At 34.1% G+C, this 24,176-nt stretch overlaps 1 protein-coding gene across 3 annotated transcripts in view; it reads left to right on the top strand.

The window, feature by feature from the left end:
• The window catches only part of NCAM2 (neural cell adhesion molecule 2), a 517,977-nt gene extending 497,761 nt beyond the window's left edge, over positions 1–20,216 (top strand). For all 3 annotated transcript variants that reach the window (XM_027041783.2, XM_053220659.1, XM_053220660.1), the window contains 2 exons: positions 11,748–11,867; positions 14,716–20,216. In XM_027041783.2, the coding sequence (XP_026897584.1) occupies positions 11,748–11,867; positions 14,716–14,827 (232 nt within the window). In that variant the 3' untranslated portion in view covers positions 14,828–20,216. The remainder of the gene's footprint in view (positions 1–11,747; positions 11,868–14,715) is intronic.
• Positions 20,217–24,176: the final 3,960 nt, after the last annotated feature.

Below are 24,176 nucleotides of genomic sequence, written 5' to 3'. Positions count from 1 at the left end.
TCTACAGTTTTTTTAGATTCTATATTGTTTATTTCTGCTCTGATCTTTATTATTTCTCTTCTTCTGCTGGGTTTAGGCTGCCTTTGCTGTTCTGCTTCTAGTTCCTTTAGGTGTACTGTGACATTTTGTATTTGGGATTTTTCTTGTTTCTTGAAATAGGCCTGGATTGCAATGTATTTTCCTCTCAGGACTGCCTTCGCTGCGTCCCAAAGCGTTTGGATTGTTGTATTTTCATTTTCGTTTGTTTCCATATATTTTTTAATTTCTTCTCTAACTGCCTGGTTGACCCACTCATTCGTTAGTAGGGTGTTCTTTAACCTCCATGCTTTTGGAGGTTTTCCAGACTTTCTCCTGTGGTTGATTTCAAGCTTCATAGCATTGTGGTCTGAAAGTATGCATGGTATAATTTCAATTCTGGTAAACTTATGAAGGGCTATTTTGTGACCCAGTATATGATCTCTCTTGGAGAATGTTCCTTGTGCACATGAGAAGAAAGTATATTCTGTTGCTTTGGGATGCAGAGTTCTAAATATATCTGTCAAGTCCATCTGATCCAATGTATCATTCAGGGCCCTTGTTTCTTTATTGACCATGTGTCTAGATGATCTATCCATTTCTGTAAGTAGGGTGTTAAAGTCCCCTGCAATTACCACATTCTTCTCAATAAGGTTGCTTATGTTTATGAGTAATTGTTTTATATATTTGGGGGCTCCGGTATTCGGTGCATAGACATTTATAATTGTTAGCTCTTCCTGATGGATAGACCCTGTAACTATTATATAATGTCCTTCTTCATCTCTTGTTACAGCCTTTAATTTAAAGTCTAGTTCGTCTGATATAAGTATGGCTACTCCAGCTTTCTTTTGGCTTCCAGTAGCATGATAAATAGTTCTCCATCCCCTCACTCTCAATCTAAAGGTGTCCTCAGGTCTAAAATGAGTCTCTTGTAGACAGCAAATAGATGGGTCTTGTTTTTTTATCCATTCTGATACCCTATGTCTTTTGGTTGGCGCATTTAGTCCATTTACATTCAGTGTTATTATAGAAAGATACGGGTTTAGAGTCATTGTGATGTCTGTATGTTTTATGCTTGTAGTGATGTCTCTGGTACTTTGTCTCACAGGGTCCCCCTTAGGATCTCTTGTAGGGCTGGTTTAGTGGTGACAAATTCCTTCAGTTTTTGTTTGTTTGGGAAGACCTTTATCTCTCCTTCTATTCTAAATGACAGACTTGCTGGATAAAGGATTCTCGGCTGCATATTTTTTCTGTCTAGCACCCTGAAAATCTCGTGCCAATTCTTTCTGGCCTGCCAAGTTTCAAAAGAGAGATCAGTCACGAGTCTTATAGGTCTCCCTTTATATGTGAGGGCACGTTTACCCCTTGCTGCTTTCAGAATTTTCTCTTTATCCTTGTATTTTGCCAGTTTGACTATGATATGTCGTGCAGAAGATCGATTCAAGTTACGTCTGAAGGGAGTTCTCTGTGCCTCTTGGATTTCAATGCCTTTTTCCTTCCCCAGTTCAGGGAAGTTCTCAGCTATTATTTCTTCAAGTACCCCTTCAGCACCTTTCCCTCTCTCTTCCTCCTCTGGGATACCAATTATGCGTATATTATTTCTTTTTAGTGTATCACTTAGTTCTCTAATTTTCCCCTCATATTCCTGGATTTTTTTATCTCTCTTTTTCTCAGCTTCCTCTTTTTCCATAACTTTATCTTCTAGTTCACCTATTCTCTCCTCTGCCTCTTCAATCCGAGCCGTGGTGGTTTCCATTGTTATGCATTTCGTTTAAAGCATTTTTCAGCTCCTCATGACTGTTCCTTAGTCCCTTGATCTCTGTAGCAAGAGATTCTCTGCTGTCCTCTATACTGTTTTCAGCCCAGCGATTAATTTTATGACTATTATTCTAAATTCACTTTCTGTTATATTATTTAAATCCTTTTTGATCAGCTCATTAGCTGTTGTTATTTCCTGGAGATTCTTCTGAGGGGAATTCTTCCGCTTGGTCATTTTGGATAGTCCCTGGTGTGGTGAGGACCTGCAGGGCACTTCCCCTGTGCTGTGGTGTATAACTGGAGTTGGTGGGCAGGGCCGCAGTCCGACGTGATGTCTGCCCCCAGCCCACCGCTGGGGCCACAGTCAGACTGGTGTGTGCCTTCTCTTCCCCTCTCCTAGGGGCGGGATTCACTGTGGGGTGGCGTGGCTTGTCTGGGCTACTTGCACACTGCCAGGCTTGTGATGCTGGGGATCTGGCATATTAGCTGGGGTGGGTAGGCAAGGTGCACGGGGGCAGGAGGGGCAGGCTTAGCTCGCTTCTCCTTAGGTGATCCACTTCAGGAGGGGCCCTGTGGCAGCAGGAGGGAGTCAGATCCGCTGCCGCTGCCGGAGGTTTGGCTCCGCAGAAGCACAGAGTTGGGTGTTTGCGCAGAGCGAGCAAGTTCCCTGGCAGGAACTGGTTCTCGTTCTCGTTGGGATTTTGGCTGGGGGATGGGCGGGGGAGATGGCGCTGGTGAGCGCCTTTGTTCCCCACCAAACTGAGCTCTGTCTTCTGGGGGCTCAGCAGCTCTCCCTCCCTTTGTCCTCTAGCCTTCCCGCTTTCCGAGCAGAGCTGTTAACTTATGACCTCCCAGACCCTAAGTCGCGCTTGCTGTCTGAACACACTCCATCCGTCTGGCCCCTCTGCTTTTGCCAGCCAGACTCGGGGGCTCTGCTTGGCGGGCGAGCCGCCCCTCCGCCCCGGCTCCCTCCCGCCAGTCCGTGGAGCGCGCACCACCTCGCGCCCTTCCTACCCTCTTCCGTGGGCCTCTCGTCTGCGCTTGGCTCCGGCGACTCCGTTCTGCTAATCCTCTGGCGGTTTTCTGGGTTATTTAGGCAGGTGTAGGTGGAATCTAAGTGATCAGCAGGACGCGCGGTGAGCCCAGCGTCCTCCTACGCCGCCATCTTCCCTCCTCCTTCTCTATTTGTTTTTCTATGCATACATTTAGGCAAGTATGATCATGCATTAATTTCTAGGCTTAGCAATATAGGAGAATCCACTCTGCATGGCTGCATTGTTTTTGTTTTTTATCTCCGCACCTATTTCAATCCTACTAAACAATTTGTCTATGACCATTTCTTATGGATACCCTTTAAGGGATATTTTCACCTCATGGGATGCTAAGTTAGATAGCCTACATTTTCATTTCAAAAACATTAGATTCATTCACAATCAAAATGCCACCTGCTTACTTGTTGGAAACAGAACACAACAAAGAACAGACAGAAATCAGGCTCTACTTCAGACTTGAATGGGATATTAATGTATGTCAGAGTAAACATAGTGGGATCTATTCACTATCCAGTATCTCCCGCTTTCCTTATTAGAACATATTCTACTTTTTCATACCTTGCTGTGCTTCTACATTGTCTTATTAACTAAATAAGTATATACCAAACTTTAGTTTATTTTTCACATATTGAGAAAACAATGTACTATATAACATAATTATACATATATGCATATCATACATGTATACACACACACATAAGTCAAAGCTGAATTTTATACATCTTCGTTCTTGGTGACCCATTGAGCAAATATGTACTGGATAAATACAAGGTAACAGGCACTTCTGTACAACCTAGCAATAAAATGGTGACCAAAGCAAATACGATTCTTAATCACATGAAACTCTTCGTTTTGATTTACCAAGGCAGATAATAAGTACTAACTAAAAAAGAAAGTGTCTAGTAATAATAAGCACTAAAAATAAGCACCAAGCACTAAAAAAAAAAAACAAGAAAGAAAAAAGGAGTGACAAAAAGGAGTGACTACAGAGAGGGTCATGAAAGGTCTTGCAGGGGAAGGGAACATTCTAGAAGGTGGAACAATTAATACAAAAGTCGTTGAAACAGGAATAATCTTACAATGTTAAAGGCCAAATGAACATGAGTGGTGTGAGGCCAAGAGGGTCTGGTGCAAATGTCAGGCTGGAGAATTATCTAGGTACCAAAATATTAAATCTTCAGTCAAAGTAAGGAACATTGTTATTTCTTTTAATAGAAAGCTCCTGAAAGTTTTTAAAGATTACTTTACTTGTGAAGAATGAATTACTCAAAGTTTGGTGGTGCAGAGGAAATATTTAGAACCGGAAAGACTGAGTGGGATGGTCTTGGAATACTACACATACAAAATTATAGTCTTTTGGACCAAGGTCGTAGTACTACAGGCATATTAAAATGTACAGAATTTAGATGTAGCTGAGGTAGAGTCAACTACTATTGACTGATTTGGCTTTAGAGTGAAAGAAAGAGAGAAATCATGTTTTTGTCTTAATTAACTGGAGAAATATTGGTGACCATGTGCAAAACAATGAGGTACATTCAAATTCTGGTATTTATTTTTATTTCACTCCATTAATTGATATTTTTTCCATCAACACTTCTGTTTGTAAATCCTGCTGAGTTTAATTAACCTTAAAGATTTGGGAAGACGAAAACACAGGGTTCATTCCATCCTTGTTATCCATCATAACTTTTAATATCACCGTTTCCTCTGCCTTGGGAAAAGAGTTTTCAATGCCTATTCAAAAATTCGTTTTACAAATCTGTCAATACTTTATTAAATATTATAAATATTATACAAAATCATGATGACAAATAGAATATAACTAATTGGATGGATTGGCTCCCTACTGACCCCTAAACATGATCCAAAGCATTCTTAGACTAGCACTTTTATGTTATCACAATTATAAGACTGTGCAGATGTATTACAAAATATGTTAGTTACACAAGGTGTTCTTTTTTAAAGATTATCAAGTTGCAGAAAAGAAAAATTAAAGTCAATGTCATACAGAATGACATTCATGTAATTTTCTAGAATATTCCTTTGTTCGCCTCTTATAAATTTAAATTAAACTTACATGTATCTTTCATTCTCATTATTTATCTAGTAAAATGGTGAATGATTTTTATTTTATCAAACAGTACTTCTACTCTTGTTTACCCAAGCATTAATTTATACTAATAAATATTTATTCAATACCTACATAATCAGGCACTATTCAAAGGCCCAGAGATGCAACTGTGAGGAAAAGCAAACTAGTCCCTTCCATCATCTAGCTTTTAACTCTGCTGGGAAACACATTTCAATGAAGAAACAATCAAATAAATGAGGAAATAATTTCTGTTATATATGCTATGTAAGAAAAAAAAACCAGAAAGAATTTTCCTGGTCAGAAATACCTGAACAGATTGTAAAAGAACTAGCCAAAGTGTGTGTGTGTGTGTGCATGTGTGTGTGTGTGTGTGTGAGAGAGAGAGAGAGAGACAGAGACAGAGAGAGACTGTGTGTGTGGAAATGGCTTCTCAATGGGCAGAAAAAGAAATACCCAAATCCATCCCCTTTATTTCCACATGAGAAAAGAGAAATACCTAACTCAGTTCACTTCTACCATCCTGACGCTCTTAATGGGGGGGGGGGGGAATCCAAGAAGTCATTGTGAAGGTCAGCCCAGGGGTACAGACTTACTAAATGACCGAGACATAAAGACAGGATGACTGAATGCCCCCTCTCCACATCCCACTTTACCATCACATTAGTGGAGACCTGTGTTTAGCAGTTTCTTCTGAGTAGTACATCATGTCCCAGTATCAAGAAAAAGCTCGAAGCAAAAATCATTTTTGAAGAGGCGAGCTAGCATCAGGCCAGATTCAGAGAAAGCAGGGATGTTGGAATTATCAGACCAACACTTGTTTTGAAATATATGATTAATATGGTGAGAGCACTATAGGACAGCATGAAAGAAGAGATGGGCCATGCAAGCAGAAAGATGGAATTTCTAAAAAATAATCCAAAAAAATATGCCAGAGATCAAAAACATCCTAATAGAAATGAGGAATAGATTAGTAGACTAGACATGGCTGAAAAAAGAATCTCTGAGCTTTGAGAAGATCTTAATAGAAAATACCAAAAACAAAACAAAACAAAACAAAACAAAACAAAAAACCTAAAATAAATAATAAATAAAAAAAAACAGAACAGAAGAAAGACTGAAAAAAAAATCTAAGAACTATGGGACAACTACAAAAGGTGAAACATATGTATAATAGGAATACCAGAAGAGGAAGGAACAGAAATATCTGAAACATTAATGACTGAGAACTTCTCCAAATTAATACATGGCATGAAACCACAGGTGCAGGAAGCTCAGAGAACATCAAGGAGGGCAAATACCCCAAACAAAACAAAACAAAACAAAACAAAACAAAACAAAACAAAAAAACTGTACCTAGTCATATAATTTTCAAACTACAGAAATCGAAAGATAAAGAAAAAATCCTCAAAGAAGCTGGAGGAAATAAATACTGTATCTATAGGAAGTAAAGGTAAAAATTACATCTGACTTGTATACACACACTGATATGTACACATTCATATGTTTATGTGTATATCTATTATTGCAGTGTTTCCTCACATATCAATGCAGTTTCAATAATATACCTTTTTCAGCATGTAAATTTCCTGACTCATTCTTTTTATTTATAGGTAATATTCCATAGTATCAGATACCATAATGCATTTATCCACTTTTCTGTCGCAGCAATTTACATGAAACTTTCAATATTTTACCATATTGAAGTATAATATACTGTTTTGAAGTTAACTTTCACATAAATCTTGTAAATGTACACTAACTCCTAGATATGGGATGTAGATCAAAACTGAAAAATATTGGCAAACTACCCACAAAATCTATACCAATTCATAGTCTTGATTTTTATTGAGATAAATAATATATATTTTGAGATATATAATCTATATATAAATAATATATGTTTTATAAATATATTCAATAATATATATTGAATATATATTGAAATAATATATATTTCTCTACAGCTTCTCAAATATTAAATATTATCAATTTTTTATTTTTGTCAATATAATAAGTGAAAGATATCATTTAAAATATGCATTTTTTTTTCTGATCCAAGTTAAGCTGAGCTTACTTAATTTTGCTTTGGTCAACTTACTTCTTATGGGAATTTGTTATTCATGTTCTTTACACATTTTCATGGAGTCGTTTATTTTTTCACGTAGTGATTTAACTTTTACTTAAAAAAATTTTTTTAAGTGTATTCATTTATTTTAAGAGAGAGAGAGGAGGAGAGAGGGGTAGACAGAGAGGGGGAGAGCTGGAATCCCAAACAGGCTCCACATTCTCAATGCAGAGCCCAACGCTGGGCCTGAACCCTCGAACAAGGAGATCACAACCTCAGCCAAAATCAAGAGAGGGTGCTTAATTGACTGAGCCACCCAGGCACCTCTCAATTATTTTGTAATTATATAATTTTTTGATTTGTATTTGATGTTGTATTTGTTGCAAGTATTTTTCCCAGTGTATACCAAAATTTGGGTTTTGCTTATGATTCCATTAGTTATATGAATCTTTCCATTTTTATTCAAGAATTGATGAATTTTTATAAAATATTTCTTTCTTGATGTGCTTGGAGATATTTTCATTTTGTTTTCCTTTAATCTGTTGAAGTTACAAGTGTTAGTAATGTATTCCCAACATAAATCCTACTTGCTCTCCCAGGATAATGAAGACGGTTACTAATTAAGTGCTGCATATAGGCCCTATTTTAAACACTCGAAAGAAATTAGTTTGCTGTCTCCGTTTTACTGTACAAACAACAGGACACGGAAAAGCTTGTGCAGTGAGTTAGAGCTATCAGTTTGGCTCCAGGGAACATGTCTTAACTACTCTGCTGTACTTGTCATTTTCTGTTTAATAATCAGTTCTAGACACATGGCTGGAGTGTATTCATTTTTTATCAGTCTATACATTGTGAAATTGTCTATAAATTGTGGCATACATTTTTATGCCAATTCAAACAAAATATTGCCTTGCCACTTTTTATAATTCTATGGTAAATATAAGTCATAATTCTGGCATTACTTCAAGTCAAATTAAAAATAATTTATATACGATAGGAATTAGACTCATGTAAGTTATGTGTGCTTCAGATATTTTCACCTAAGGGTAAGTAAAAGATGCACTTTATACTCCTTACAGTATTTATTGCAATAGAAAATATTGGAAATAACCTAAATGTCAGTCAGTTGGACACTGGCCAAATATATGGTGGTGCATATATACATTGGCATAATATGCACCATGAAAAAGAAAGAGGCAACTCTAACTGTTCTTTTATAAGCTCACACTAATGTCTAGTGTCACACTAATCAAAAAGGCAAAATTAGGGGCGCATAGGTGGCTCAGTCGGTTGAGCGTCCAACTCTTGATTTTGGCTCAGATCATGACCCCAGGGTCATAGGATCAAGCCCCACGTTGGACTCTGCGCTCAGTGTGGAGCCTGCTTAAGATTTTCTCTCACTCCGCCCCTCTCCACCACTTGCTCTTTCTCTCTAAAAAGAAAAAAAAAAAAAAAGAAAAGGCAAATTGTATTCAATTCTTATGTACCATTTGTGTGAAAATAACTACCTGCTTTTTTACGCATATATGCTAATATATGTATAGAAGGGATGTCTCTGGAAAGCAATATTTAAAAACGTAACAGTGGTTGTCTCTTTGATAGGGAACTAAATATCCGGCAAACAAGGAATGGTGGGGAGGTGTACTTTTCTCTCTATATCCTTTTGTAGAATTCTATGTTATATGAATAGGCTAGCTAGTTAAAAATTTTAAAGATCATTAAAATAAAAATAAGGGGGCACCTGGGTGGCTCAGTCGGTTGAGTGTCTGACTTCACTCAGGTCATGATCTTGCAACTTGTGGGTTTGAGCCCCTCATTGGTCTCTTTGCCGACAGCTCAGATCCTGGAGCCTGCTTCGGAGCCTCTGTCTCCCTCTCTCTCTGTCCCTCCCCCACTGGTGCTTTCTGTCTCTTTCTCTCTCTCTCTCTCTCTTTCTCTCTTTCTCTCTCTCTCTCTCAAGAAAAGAATATATATATAAAAAACAAAAATAAGGATTTTTAAGACAACTCACCATTTCTCATTGCTATTTAATTTCCTTTTAGTAGTGTTTATTTTATCATTTCTAGTTTGAAGTTGTTTGTTTACATAGTATTTTCAATATGGAAGATATAATTAGTGTCAAATTCACTCTTTTCTATTTCATCGAAACCCATATATCTTCACCTATTGTTAATATAATTAAAAATAAAATCCAGCCTTTCGAATCATTTTTTTGCTCAGAATCATCAATGACCACATTTTTTCAGAGTATCATCCTCTGTGTCATCAAAAGCATTGGTACCATGAAGAATTTTTTTATTTTTTAATTTTTGGTAAAGTTTAATTAATATTTTGAGAGAAGGAGAGAGAGCATGCTCCAGTGGTGGAGGGTAGAGAGAGAGGGGGAGAGCGAGAATCCTGAGCAGGCTCCAGGTGTCAGTACAGAGCCTGATGCGGGCCTCAAACCCAAGAAATGTGGGATCATGACCTGAGCTGAAACCAAGAGTTGGATGATTAACGGACCAAGCCATCCAGGCACCACTCATGAAGAATTTTTTAAAAGGATCAATCGAAGAATAACAACAACAGCAAACAGAACAACATAAGACTAAAATTTAATGGTGGTGGACACTTTAATCATCTTTACTATTATGTAGGTCTTGTTTACGTCGAGCCCCTATTCGGAAAATGTTGCTGAACGTGTCTGAATCACCAGTTCTTCCAGGCATTTGTATTTTAGACTTATAAAGAATTCTTCACTATTAACACTAGCCGATAGAGTTCTAGATCTTCTTCTATTTTTACTGACATCCCTTCTTCAGATTTTGATGTGTATGTATGTGAGACACCTACATACTGAGAGAGGAGTGATATCAAATGTGCCATGTGATCAAAAGTGTTTTATCATTCTTAATACTTCCTGTTCAAGTGTCAGCACGTGTGAGGTCTGTTAAATATTTGTGCCATTGTTGGGGTTTTGTTGTTTGCTTTGTTTTGTGTGTACTCCTAGTTTACTTGATTCTTAACCAATTGTAACGTCATATATCTGCCATTACAGTATTAAATAGATTTAATGTATCCAGAGTTCCACATTATATCCCTCCCTCACCTTGAACCCCTGACAACCATTGATCTTTTTGTTTTCTCTGTAACTGCTTTTTTCCCAAATATTATGTAATTGGGGTTACACAATAGATAGCCTTTTTCAGAGTGGTATATTTTTCTTAGTAATATGTATTTAAACTTCCTCCATGTCTTTGGGGCTTAATGTTTCATTTCTCTTTATTGCTTAATAATATCTAAATGTACAGATATACCACAGTTTGTTTATCCATTCACTCTTGAAAGACATCTTCATTGGTTCCCATTTATAAAACTTCTATAAACATTTATGTGCAGATTTCTTGTGGGCCTAGATTTTCAATTCATTTGGGTAAAGATGTTAGAGTACAGTTGCAGGATTGTGTGGTGAGACCATGTCCCTGGGTAGAAGACCGCTATCTCTTTCCTGACGTTTTGTTTTGGTTTTTTTCTGTTTTTATTTTTGCCTTTGGATGTGCTCCATCATGATAATCAGTATTATGAACACATCATTTCTAATCTTTACATCTCATTTTACTCTTTGTCATCACTGAATGCCTTCCTTATTTTTTTGTTCATATTTTGAGGTATGAGACTTTGCAACAAACGTTCTACTTTTCACAATTATGAACAATTACACTTACTCTCTTATTTTAAAAATCCAATAAAGATGGCACAGATTTGAAATTACAAATGAAAACATCATGCGTACATGTTATAATATTATTATTATTTAAACTATTTTATTGAAAACATAATATGTTAAGTCAATATATATTATAGTTAAAATCATTCATATAAATTCATAGAGGCATTTAAAACAACAAAATATATAAATTTTATCTTCCAAATTTTAATATAAAAGCAATATTGCTGATGCTATATTTCAAATAAAAAATTAAAACATATGGCTAGTTAGGGGAAAAAGCTACTTCATGTCATAATTTTGTTTAACAAAATATTTTTAATTTATTTCCCGAAATAAACTGCACAATCACATTCAAAATTTGGACTTTTCTATAACAGTTTTGATGAGAAAAAGCATCTAGACAAAATGGAATTTCTTCTTTCTACTTTTTTCTGAGTGAAAATTACATGATGAATTTAAATGAAAAAATTCTTAGGGATATTCTTTTATTTTTAATATTTATTATTGAGAGAGAGAGTGAGAAAGCACAAGTGAGGGAAGGCAGAGAGATAGAGAGACACACAAAATCTGAAGCAGGCTCCAGACTCTGAACTGTCAGCACAAAGCCTGTCACGGGACTTGAACCCATGAACCATGAGATCATGACCTGAGCCAAAGTCGGAGGCCCAATCCACTAAACCACCCAGGTGCCCCTTTTTCTTTTTTTTTAAATTTGTTTAATGTTTATTTTTTAGAGAGAGGGCACATGTGGGAGGGAGGGAGAGAGAGAGAGAGTGCGTAGGGGAGGGGCAAAGAGAGACAGAGAGACAGAATCCCAAGCAGGCTCCACACTGTCAGGACAAAGCCCCAAGTAGGGCTCGATCCCATGAACTATGAGATCATGACATGAGCCAAAGTCCTATTCTCAACCAAACGAACCACCCAAGGACCCCATAGTATTCTTAAAATGAGCATGCTGGATTTGAGGAAGGGATTAGTGGAGATTCTAAACTATGTTTCATAATGCATCAATTTTTCATTATTTGGGTAAGGTTTTTTGTTTGGTTATTTTTCTAGGAAAGATGGATCAAAAGAACCAATAGTGGAGATGAGAACAGAGGATGAAAGAATTACTAACCATGAGGATGGGAGCCCAGTAAATGAGCCAAATGAAACCACACCATTAACAGAACCTGAGTATGTAGCTTCAAATGCTTAATTATTTTTCGATAAATATTTGTAAAACAGTAGCATATATTTACAATAATATCATTTGTGGAAAAGTATTTCTCTTTCAAAGAAAATACATGTGAATATTGAAAATCCATTTTCTACTGAGACATTCCACATGAAAATTTTGTATGGATGCCAGAGAAAATCTACTGTTCAAACATACAGTTATAATTTGATGTAAAAATGTCAAAAAGCTGGAAGGTTTTAGAGATGGATTTTCTTACACTTACGTTACTCTTTAAGAAAGTAATACTTTCAAATGCGTTTTTAATTTAAAATAAAAATTAATAGTGTGAAATATACAAAAGCCTACTTTAAAAAGAAAGATTATTGGTTAGGAAGAGGACTAAATAGTGTTAAATTGTCTATCATTTTAATGTCTATATAGGAAATGGTGCTTGCTCTCCATTCAAGATTATATTATTTACTTCCTTCTACACCTATTAGAGCTCCGTTATAGCCATAGCAGCTATTTCAATTCAAAGATGATGAACATGTGCAAAGATGATGTTCAGGCACATGAAAGTTAAAATGATTAAAGCCAAAGGCATTATTAAGGAGTGATAATAGTATTCTATGGAATCTATTGGATACTAACAAAAGCAGGGCTATCACATTATTCTTTAAATTCTGCTCACTAAAATGACTTTTAAGTTTTATTTTTTTATTTTTATTTTTTATTTTTTATTTTTGTTTTTTTTTGTTTTTTTAAGGATCCTTTTTTCTTTAGCAGCAAACATTCCCTTGCAGAGAAATTTGATTTAGGCTTCTCATCCTAAATCTGAAGATGAGTGTTGTCACAGGTGAAGAAAATAACTTGTTTCAGAAATCCCTCCTATCTACTCTCAAGGGGCTGAGATAATTACAATTTAGAGAAGTACAAAGCACTACTCTGCTGCTAAAATTTCAGTATAAATCCTCAGGTCATGTCAGTGACTGCATTTAGAGATTATTACCTTCTATATTGAAGTTTACTCTTATAGAGGGAGCTTTTATGTGGTGGGTACTATATGCTTCCCCATCAGAAATCAGATGTATTTCAAATGAAGCAAAATACTACACAACAAAACAAATTTCTATCTATTAATGAACACATTCAATGAGAGATTGGTGTGTGTGGAAACTAGCCAAGAAATGTTAAGGACTTACAGTGTTATAAAACACTGTAAGTGATAAATCACTATATTCTTCTCCTGAAACCAAGACTACACTATACATTAACTAACTTGAATTTAAATAAAATCTTGGAAAGAAGAAAGAAAGAAAGAAAGAAAGAAAGAAAGAAAGAAAGAAAGAAAATCTTTAAACTTCAAAAAAAAAATTCCAGCTAAGAATTATCTTACACGTGACAGGGCTATGTTTTGCAAAAATAAAACAAAAACAAAACAAAAAAAAGATGTTTTAAGAATTACTCCAGTCCTCAATTATTGAAAAGAAATAGTCAATATAAAAATAATAGAATTAACTATAATCTAAAAAAAACAATTTAACAGAAATGTAAGTAGTGAAAAATTAGATACACAGTTATTCATCGTCCAAGAATTAGTTGAAAACACTGGTGAATTTCAAACTTCATACGTAGTTCTTTAAGTAAGAGATATGTTAAGCATTATGCTAACCATCCACGCTCTAAATTTCTCTGTTTTGCTGCTAGAAGTGACCCATTGTTTTTATCTTCTGTTGTCAATGTGTGCAGTACTTGGGAATGGGAGAAGGTAAGAAAGGTAATAGCACTATTTATAATACACATAGAAGAGCCTGCCCTCGTGGGTACAAAGTAGAAGCTATTTCATTCTCAGCAGTGAGCCGTAGTAGTTTTTACCTGTGACTTACTTTTGATTGGTTAGTTTTCACATAATAGCTTTGATCTTCAGAATACAATGGCTTGCTCTTCTCCTTCAAAAATAGAAAAGAAATTATAAGTAAATCCCAAAGAAACTAGTATAGTAACATTCACTACCCCACAAAACGGCGAGGTTAAGTATAGAACCAAATTTGAATTTTTGTTGTTGTTGTAGAAAAAATATTTTGTCAAGGGAGGGAATTTGACCCCCAAGGTTATATACACAAGGCATAATAGTAAACCAGCTCAAGACTGGTAGAAAAAAACTGTAAATCTTACATAATTGTCATCACAGTAAGATTTGTGAAGCTGTCTTAATATTAAGAAATAAAGGTTGTTTTGCTTCATAGGTTATAATTGAAAACAACTCTCAAAAATATGCTCATAGATGATACAGAAATAACACAAAAATAATAGTGGAAAGAGACCAATTAAAGAAAACATATGCAGTAACTGTAGAAAAGTGAGAAAATGCTGAAATATGTTTACTTTCATAAGTTCCAAAGAATAGAGCTCATTCACCTAACTTTTGAAGTTTAGATGTAACAATATGGCAGCGACTATTCATTGCTTTTATCTACAAAAAACAAAAACAAAAAAACCCGATTTAGGTACTAGTAATTCATCTAGTTGACATATAAGATTACTGGCTTTTTGAGATTGCAAACAATTATATTTTTCATATCAATAAGTGATTATCAAATCTAAGCCACCCTATGGTGAAAGTTTTGGTACATCAAAATCCACAAGTTTCATTCATCACTCTGCAGTATGTCAGATCTTTAAAGTAGACAATATTGTCTAATTATTTACTTATTTTTCTATCAATTTGTATTACTAGAACAAATCTTTTTTTTTATTCTAATAATTGTCGATATTTCCTTCTGTAAAACAGTAACTTAAATATTAAGAAATACCACTTAAATTGCCTTAGAAAATGAAATTTATTATTTTTCTATTTTCTTCCAGAAAATTGCCTTTGAAAGAAGAAAATGGAAAAGAAGTCTTAAATCCAGAAACTATAGAAATTAAGGTTTCTAACGACATCATCCAATCAAAAGAAGATGACAGTAAAGCATAACACCGAGATTACAGAGGTTTAAACAACACTACAAAGAGCATTTGGATTGCAGTGACCCTATGACCAAAACTATTCCATTGACCTTAATTTCTTGGGAAACTTCTAGCTTGGAATAGCTTGTACACATATACATATGATGAAATATTCCTGCCCATGGTCCATTATCTTTTGTTGTTGTCGTTGTTACTGTTGTTGTTTATTTTTTTATGAATTTCAATATAGAGACCTGACTGGCACCACCTCCTGGGTATCAATTTAATTCTGTGATTCAAGTACTGCAATTTGTTATACAGCTGAAGTGGTCTGTTTCTTAAGAACTATATATTTCATCCAACAACCTCTCCAACACATAGGGGTTTAAGAAAAAAAAAAAAACACACGAAAGAAAAAATCTTTGTGAGCTAAATGTGTAAGAAAGCCCTGCATGTTTTTAATCTTATCTTGGGCAAATAGATTATTAAAGTGGATTTCAGTTTAAGATGAAAGCAGTTAATAAAGGTTACACTTTTTATCAGGAGAATTTCAGGGAACTTGGGCTTGAAGGAGCCAGTTATCTTTAGCAGATATTAAAAATTGAGAGAAACTTTGGAAATTTCTTTTTAAGTTATAATTACAGTGCTATTTCAATGTTCATTTTTGATAGACTAAAGTGCCAGATTAAAATTGTTACCCATCTGAAAGAATATTTGTGTGTATAATTAGATTAGAAGGATTCCGTAAATCTCTATCTCTTTATATATGCCATAATCACTCACTATGGATTACACAAAACAATAAATGTATTGCAAGTGAAAATAATATTGATTTCTGCCCTCAGCTTCAAATAAAGTAAATTCAAATGGTAACAATATCAATGTTGTCTTGATATATTTATAAATCTGATTATCTTTTGCTTTTTAAATAATTTTATCAAAAAAATTAGTCATTAGTGTTCAAATACTTTAAACTCAGATACATTTTTTTGACCATGATTTTAAATAATCTTTGTTTAAAACTTTATTTTGCGAATGTTATAGGTCAGTTATTAAATGTAATTGGCAAATAGAAATTAAAATCCTTAGTGGTTAAATTAAGAAGAAATTAACATTTAAACATTCCACAAAAGTGTCAGTGATAACTGACTGAATTGTCACTGTTTTTCTTTAGGATGTTGTAGCTAGAAGCCATTTTAAGGTTTTGATGAGCAACTTTGGTTGGAGAAATTCCTTGGCTATTCAACACAGTGTTTCTAACATGACTTGTTAAGGCCTATACCAGAATAAATACTTATTAACTTCCAAGCTATGCAAACTCCCAGAGGTAAAAGCCTGAAACATGATTTTCACTTATATGGGAGGTAAAATAAATGTATTTATGGTTATAAATATACATACCAGTTGGGAGCAGGTTTTAAATTATTTCTTACCCTAGAGAGCAAAAGGTTTCTTTTGGCCCGTTACATTCTTAATCTTTAGTATTTCAGGTGGTATTATGGCTCAGATCCTGGCTGGTTGGGGAATGCGTACCAATAGAACATTGGAGGAAAGTTTCCACAGTGAGGAGCAACTTGCTTAGCATGTCTCTCTATAAAGATAATTTGATGAATATTAGATGTAATATTAATGCTACCCATGGACACTTCTATTTACAAAGTGTTTGAAACTGTCAGGCAAGGAAAGACAACTAATTTTACAAAACTTTAGTTATCAGCAGGGCAGATCCTGCCCATCTGCATGTTCGTGCACTAAATCTCCAGTGTCCTTAGCATAATTCGCAGGATTATAGTGCAGGAAACTCTCCTAGCTATTTTTTTTTCTGGCATATTTTCAAGAAAAGGAATTCCTGGGCCTACCTAGGAATTTGAGTAGAAATTATCCAACTGGTCTTTTGATGGATTTGACTGTTGTTATTTAAGTTATGTTTGTCTGATCACCTATTTGCTTTATTTGACGGTTTTCCCCCCTTTTGTACCAATGTGCTATAACTAGTCAAAATACTTGAATTTGTTTGTGCAAAGTAAAGGGGCTTAGTAAAGTGTCCATGAAGCAATAGCCATGAACGCTAATTTTTCCTGGGTAGGGCTACATGGTTTTAAACTAATAATGGTGAAAGAATTAGAAAACCTGGGAAACCAGTTTAGCATGTTTACTATTATTATATTTGTGCTACTTCAAGAGCAGAGAAATCATAATAAAGAACAAATATTTTTGTGTTTCCTCAATCTGAAAGTTCTGTTTCTCTCATTTCTATGGACTTTCCACGTAAAGCCGTTTACTTAAATATTTCTTTTATATAAATATATATATACATATACATATATATGCTGTTAAATTTCTTGCCACTAATGTGGAATAATGATCTGAAGTTAGCAGATAATTTGAAACTAATTGTAGACAGATTGTTTCAAGTGCACTGTTTCAATTGTCTGAGTGGTCCTTATCTCTTGTCCTTGAAATCTATGCCATGCAGGAGCAAGGCAATACTGTGATTTAAAAAAAAAAAAAAAAAAATTAACATTTCAATGGAATGCTCCAACTTAATCTATTTGTAAAAGTCTCCAAATAAGCGATGCTTGTAGTAAATTGTAAAATATGAGTAGAACTGAAATAATCTGTTCTTATTTTTCATTCTTATTCTAGATTAAACATACCATATAACTGTATAAATGTTATTTTTACTGTCTGAGAGTACTCTTAAACGTATAAAATGTCAAAGGAGTTGACTGAATAAAAGTAGGGTTAAATATTCAGAACCCTATTCTACTTTAAACAAAGAAGAAAAACATCACTGAAAATATTGGTATTTCTTGATAGGTTGCTTAGGTGCAATTAGGCAATGACAATCTATATTCAGCAACATGTAAGAAGGAACAGTAATATCATTTTTGACGCGTTTTGTCTTTTAACTGGCACAAACTGATGTGTCGACACATTTTACAATGATCTGCAAAAGAATTTAAGCATTGTGATTTCTAAAGATTTATTTATTATTTTTGTGGGTTGACTTATTGCCATTTTATTGATGCTAATGTCTGACATTAATGTAATGTTTCTCAAAATTTCCCTTAATATTTAATATTAATACCTATAAAAGCATTTTTCAAAGGTTATTTGATCCAGCAAAGTTTACATGAATCTTAGTCTTTGATTTAAACATTTATATAAATAGGATTTTATTGATCAAATTATTTATTTGAGTGCCAACAATTAATTGTAACTTTATAATCATACCTTTATTTTATGCTTCTTATTTAAATAATTAAGATATATTTGTGCCTTTGGATTAGCATGACATTCTGCTTTATTAAAAGAAAAAAAAACAACTGCAATCTTTATTGATATATTTTGCTCATATCTGTGACACTTAAATTGTACTGTCTTATTTACATTTAATCAAGAAGCTCAATTCAAATCACTTTACTTGAGTAAAATATCTAAATATAAAAAATTATAGTGTGTAACTTATTCCTATTCATGACAATTCTTTTGATGCACACAAAATATGTTTCATTTTGTCTGTACTGTTGTTCTAAGTAATAAATACGTTCCAGATATTGTTAAAATTGTGTTTTACTGCTTGTTAGACAAAGACAACAGATGACTTTTTAAGATAGGATAAATTATTTTAGTGTTACTTGGGTCTGCATTGTCCTGATGTATTTATCCTGATGATTTATTTGGGGATCATAGATCATCCTTTATTGTTGATGATAAGATAATCACTGATAAAAATATCTACAACTGAAATGATAGAATACTCTCCATTTCTTAATTTGAGAAATATAGGAATAGCATATTACAATTACTTATTAACGTTACAATGGTCTTTTTCTTGAAGAATAATGTGAATGCTCAATTTCAATTGCTCACAATTGATTGTGGAGTTCTTTCTCACAATCATATCAAGAGTGCTTACTTGACAAACTTTATGAGTACATGAAGATATTTTTAAAATGATTTTTTTTGCATTATTTGTCTTTAGAGAGGAAAGGTTCTCATTTTCTAACTCATTCTTTGAAGCATTATTACATTGTCTCTTACGCTGAAATTGCATATGGAAGTATTAGTATGCTAAAATTAAACTGTGGAAGGTCACGGAAATGAAGTACTTCAATCCAAAAATGGAAATCTTTCAAGAAAGTATTCTATTCATGGGCTTAATCACATTCTGAGATGAAACAATTATATGTGTAAATGGGAAACTTACAAGAGCCTAGATATAGTACTTGCTGAATAAATATAATTTCCAGGTCCTTCCTCTCCCTTTTTTAAAAATTGCATTTACTCGTGTGGATGCAGCTGTTTAACAACATTATACAAGAATGCTAATAGATTAATTATTTCCCCTTGTAGACTTTTGTATTATATATAATCCTTAATATTTATTTGATAACACATTTAATATTCTTAAAAAATAGCTCATTATTCTCTATAGAATTTTATCAATAACTTAAATACCTTAGCTGGTAACACCACTTCACTTTTTCAATATAATTTTCAGGTTGGCCCACATCATGTTCATAATTATGAATAAAAAAACTGGTTATAGAAATTTCATATTGCCACTTTTTTTTTTCTGAAATGAAAACACAGAAAACACACTAAAAGTAGCATCTGGTTTTAGCCCTCCTTGGAAAAAAAAATTAAGCAAATGACTCGGAGCACTTCAAATCACAGCCAGGGATAGGAGAATAGAGGAACAAAGACTGAGAATCCAGAAAGGCAAACTGAACTTCTACGTTTGAGATAGACAGGAAGGACGTCAGTGGGAGAAGGGCTGGACCAATGACTATGAACGCTGATTAGGTAAAAATTGAGGCCAATTATACTGATGCGAACAGAAAATGTATTGAAATCCAGAGGAGAAGAAGTTAACATAGACAGAACCTAAGACTCAATTTTGCAGATAGGATTTTTTTTCGAGAACCATATGCATTATATAATATAAATGGTACTGTTAAGCGCAAATATATTTGTTCCAGTTCTTAAAGGAATGTTCATGGTTTAGCATTTTTGCTCTAAACTCTCTTAGGAATATGTGGACTTCTTAGAAATAAAGGTTAAAAAACCTTTTTTTTTTCTTTTGGCGTATGAATTCTATGCTGTGTTCAGTATGCATTAAAACATACTTTTATTCTCTTTAACATATATATCCATTCAAATTCTATACTCTTAAGTTAGCTGCCACAAAGTTTTCTTATTATTTCAATATGGTATGTCCCTATGAAATGCTGTATATATATGTCTAAACTGTAAAAATTATACTGCAAATGTTGAAGTTTTGTATTTATGAGAGACATTGAAAGTATGGCTTACAGTATATCAAAATTGTCACTCTTCACCATTTGTATATTAATAGTAAAGATACTTTTACTTTAATAAAGTGTTGCATTTATGTTTATTTTGAATAATATCTCTGCAGTGAGTGAGCTTATGACTTGACAAACATTTTCATTTAAAATTAAAAAGTCCAAACCTATCTCTATATATTTGAAAAGAAAAGAGAATGCTTCCTGCCACTTTGCCTTACTCTGAGTCCCAATCTTTTGGTAATAAACAGTCGGTAACAGTGGTTTTCAAAGTCTGATCCCCAGACCAGTAGCATCAGCAGCACCTGGGAATTTGCTAGAAATAAATGTAAGTTTCTGGACCCCACTACACATGTCCTAAATCAGAAGAATCTGGAAAGGGCTATGGAAGTTTATGTTTTAACAAGACTTTCTGGTGATTCTGATGCACACAGAAATTAGAGGTTCAGTGGGTTGGAGACACATTTTGAGTGACAATCTAGAAGTTAATAACTTCTAGTTCATGGGGAATTTTATTTCCCATTATTATATAGATTATCTACTTGCAGGATTTCATGAGTTATAAAAGAATAAAGCTAACCATTCCTCACATGCTTATACAAGGTGTTTTCATTTTTTTAATCAGTGTAAAGTTCAACTTATTCTTAAATGAAAAAAAAAAGTAAATATCAAGTTTTCACAAGGGAGCAATTTTTAATATCAGCCATACAAATATCACGAAGTACATACACATATAGAATAAAAATAACATTAAATACGTGGTCAAGAGTGAAAAAAAATAAAATTGAACAGGTGGATATTGTGCTTGCTCTGTCAGTATCCTATATTTAATTAAAAGAACAATGATAATAAAATACAAAACATACCATGAGAAAGAGGCTAAAATGAAGTCTCTGATATATGATAAAAATGGATCATGTAACTTTGTTAGTATTTTAGAGAATTTCTTTTATTTCTTTCTAACATAAGCCATTGCCTACTATAATTCTTTTTATTTGTAATATAGGTAATGAATACATTCTCCTAAGATTCATGTCATATATGGAGTCAGCACTTTAAATTTCGCTCTCAATTTCATTAACTTTTCTGAATGAATTTTCAACATACAACTTAGAATGTTCTCAAATCATAAATAATATTTTCTATTTTATGTGAAGTGTCTCATATGTGTATGTGTCCTTGGCATAACTTTGCTTTCTAAAACAAAATACACACATTTGGGTATTTTAACTTTCCTGGATAACTTAACTTACCTTTCTCAGACAGATTTTTTTGTGGGGGACATAGGGGAGGCAACTATACTATTGTACTAGAATAATATTAAATTTGCTCAAAATTTAATTTACTTTGTCTTTTTATTAATGCAGCAGGCTATAAAGGCAGAGGTTTCCAGTATTAACATATCTTAGTATTTGGAGAAAAAAAAAGATTCACCTGATGATTCAGTTCATATCAACGTCTCTTCTTTCACTTCCAATTTCCACATTCCAAATGATCTAGAGATCATTTATCTTCCATTATCTGCCATAGCACAAGCATGAACCATGCCTGAAATGGGCTGACAAAATTGAGATATATAGAAGAAGGAATGATTGCCAAAATCAAACCAATCACATTGAGAATCAAGCAACTACAAACATTCTTAGAAGAGTCATTTTATAAAAGGAGGGGTCTAGAAGGAAGGCATAATATTCCCCCTTATGAAGGGGGATGAAACATATACTAAAGATCACTCAGTGGGAGTTGGGGAAGATGGACTATGTGAAGCTCTCTTGCCAATTCAAATGGAAACGTCCCTTGAAAAGCATAAATAAAATTTTCACTGATTCAAAAAACCAAGAGATCCACATCTGTATTCACCAGAAAAAAAGATGAGACAAGAATGTCCCACAAAGTTGCAGCAGGGATAGAACTGACATCACTAAAGTAATATTACACAATACATAGAAGCCAGATATTGGAAGTAGAATATGCCTGGGTTCACGTTCCAATTCTACAACCCATCGCTAGCTCTGAACTTAAGCAATGTATATAAAAATTTAAACCTTGATTTCATCATCTGTAAAATATGATTGTAAAGTGAATAATATTCATTTCCAAGAGTTGATATAAGGATTTATTGAGATAATGTTTATAAAACTCCTTATGCAGTGTCTACCACACAGAATACCAATAAGTGGTGGCCATGATTATCTCTGTATCTGTCATATTTCAATACTGATTTTTTTTTTGTTTTGTTTTGTTTTGAGAGAGAACATGCAAGCAGGGTAGCAGAAGGAGAAGGGAAAGAGAATCCTAAGCAGGCTCTGCACTGTCAGCACAGAGCCTTGTGTGGGGCTCGAATTCATTCATTAACCATGAGATCATGACGTGAGCCAAAATCAACAGTGGAACACTTTAACCGACTGAGCCACCCAGGCGCACCTCAACACTACTTCTACCAAGTTGTGTTAGACAGCTACTTCCCATCCTTTAGAGAGTGACCATAAATAAATCATTTCATAATTCATTAAATTATTTATCAATAGGTTAAATTTGAGTCACTGAAAAAGTTGAAAGCATGATTTCTCCTTTCATTACTTCTTCTTCCGTTTTAATTATCTTTTGCTGAATACCAAATCAAGCCAAAGTGTAATGGCTTACACCGTCAACAATATATTATTTTTCATGATCATATCGATTAACTTGATTCAGTTTGGTGATAATTTTACTCCAAATGGTATAGCTGAGTTCACTTATGTGGCTACTGGTTTCTAAGAGGAAACCTTACACATGGAAGCCTTGGTGTATATATATGCTTGACAAGACTCTGTTTGCATCACACTTAGAATATTCGACTGGTGAGTAAACATATAGGCAATGTGTGACCATAACGGGGTGTGTCAACAGCATGATATATATAAGCAATATTCATGTTATAAGTATGGAAACATCCTCCTTTTGTCTCCTAATGTTTCACATCTTTTCCACATGCAAAATTTACTTATCCCTTTCCCAAGACTTCCAAAGTCTTATTTCATTATGTTAAGAGAATCAAGCTTAAATTTCGGACTTAATTCAACTAAATAAATTTGAGGTGTCAGTAAGACTCCTCAGTTATCATGTCTTGGGTGTGCTTTTTCAGTGCAGAGGCCTGGGCCCTCAAAAGAGTGTTTAACTGCCCCCCAGAAACCTCTACAGACAATTGTGAGACATGAGCAGAAAAATAACAATGGACATTATCATTTAAGATAAAGAAGGAGGAAATACAGGAATTCAACGATTACAAGTCTATAGAAATTTCGAAATCCAACCAATCAAACGTTACCAGTTCCCCTTGCCTCCAGCCTAAGACACTTTCCATGGCTTGGATCCAGTTCTACTCGCCCTGGGTATGGTTACTAAATCCATTGTTCTCAGGGGCTCTTAGGATAACTCTTTGAGGTATTCATCCTTTTTTGTAGGAAATTGTGTGTGATTGTAGCTGAACAAATTTCTTGTCTTGCTTTCCGGTCAGGTATATCTAGTACTTAGGAATGTATTTTAATTTAAACCAAGTCCCATTAAGTTCAAGCTGATATAACTCCTTTAAAAACTGTGAGGTTTTTTTTATGTATCAAATTATAACCACTGCATTAGACAAAATCCACCTTCTCAAATCTCTTTAAAACAGTCTCCTCTCTACATTAGGCTGCAAATTGAGGTCCTATTGAATACTGCCCTTAAGTTTCTTAAAAACTCATTTGTCTAATTAAGAAAGCTTACAAGCACTTCCCTAAGTTTCTATGTGACCTAAACAAAGGATACCCTTATTGTGATTTTGACCTCAAGACTATATTTTACTGACAATAGTCTAATTTGATATTTATCCTTATGCCATTTATTACTTTGAGAAATTTTTGAAGGCTATAAATGTGGAAGAAGGGAACAAGTTTTGGGTACAAATTAATTCTTCTAAATTCTGCTTACAACTTGAGCATATATCTTGTTAGCACATCTTTCTCTTGAAAGAGCTTATCATCCCTGAAAAGAAAAGAAAGACAGTTACCTCATTCAGTATGCTGCCTGGAAATTTCCTTAGTC

Source organism: Acinonyx jubatus, chromosome C2 (assembly GCF_027475565.1).
Source record: "Acinonyx jubatus isolate Ajub_Pintada_27869175 chromosome C2, VMU_Ajub_asm_v1.0, whole genome shotgun sequence".
Taxonomy (NCBI): domain Eukaryota; kingdom Metazoa; phylum Chordata; class Mammalia; order Carnivora; family Felidae; genus Acinonyx; species Acinonyx jubatus.
The sequence above is the reverse complement of the archived record's forward strand: the minus strand, read 5'-3'. Positions and strand labels throughout refer to the sequence as shown.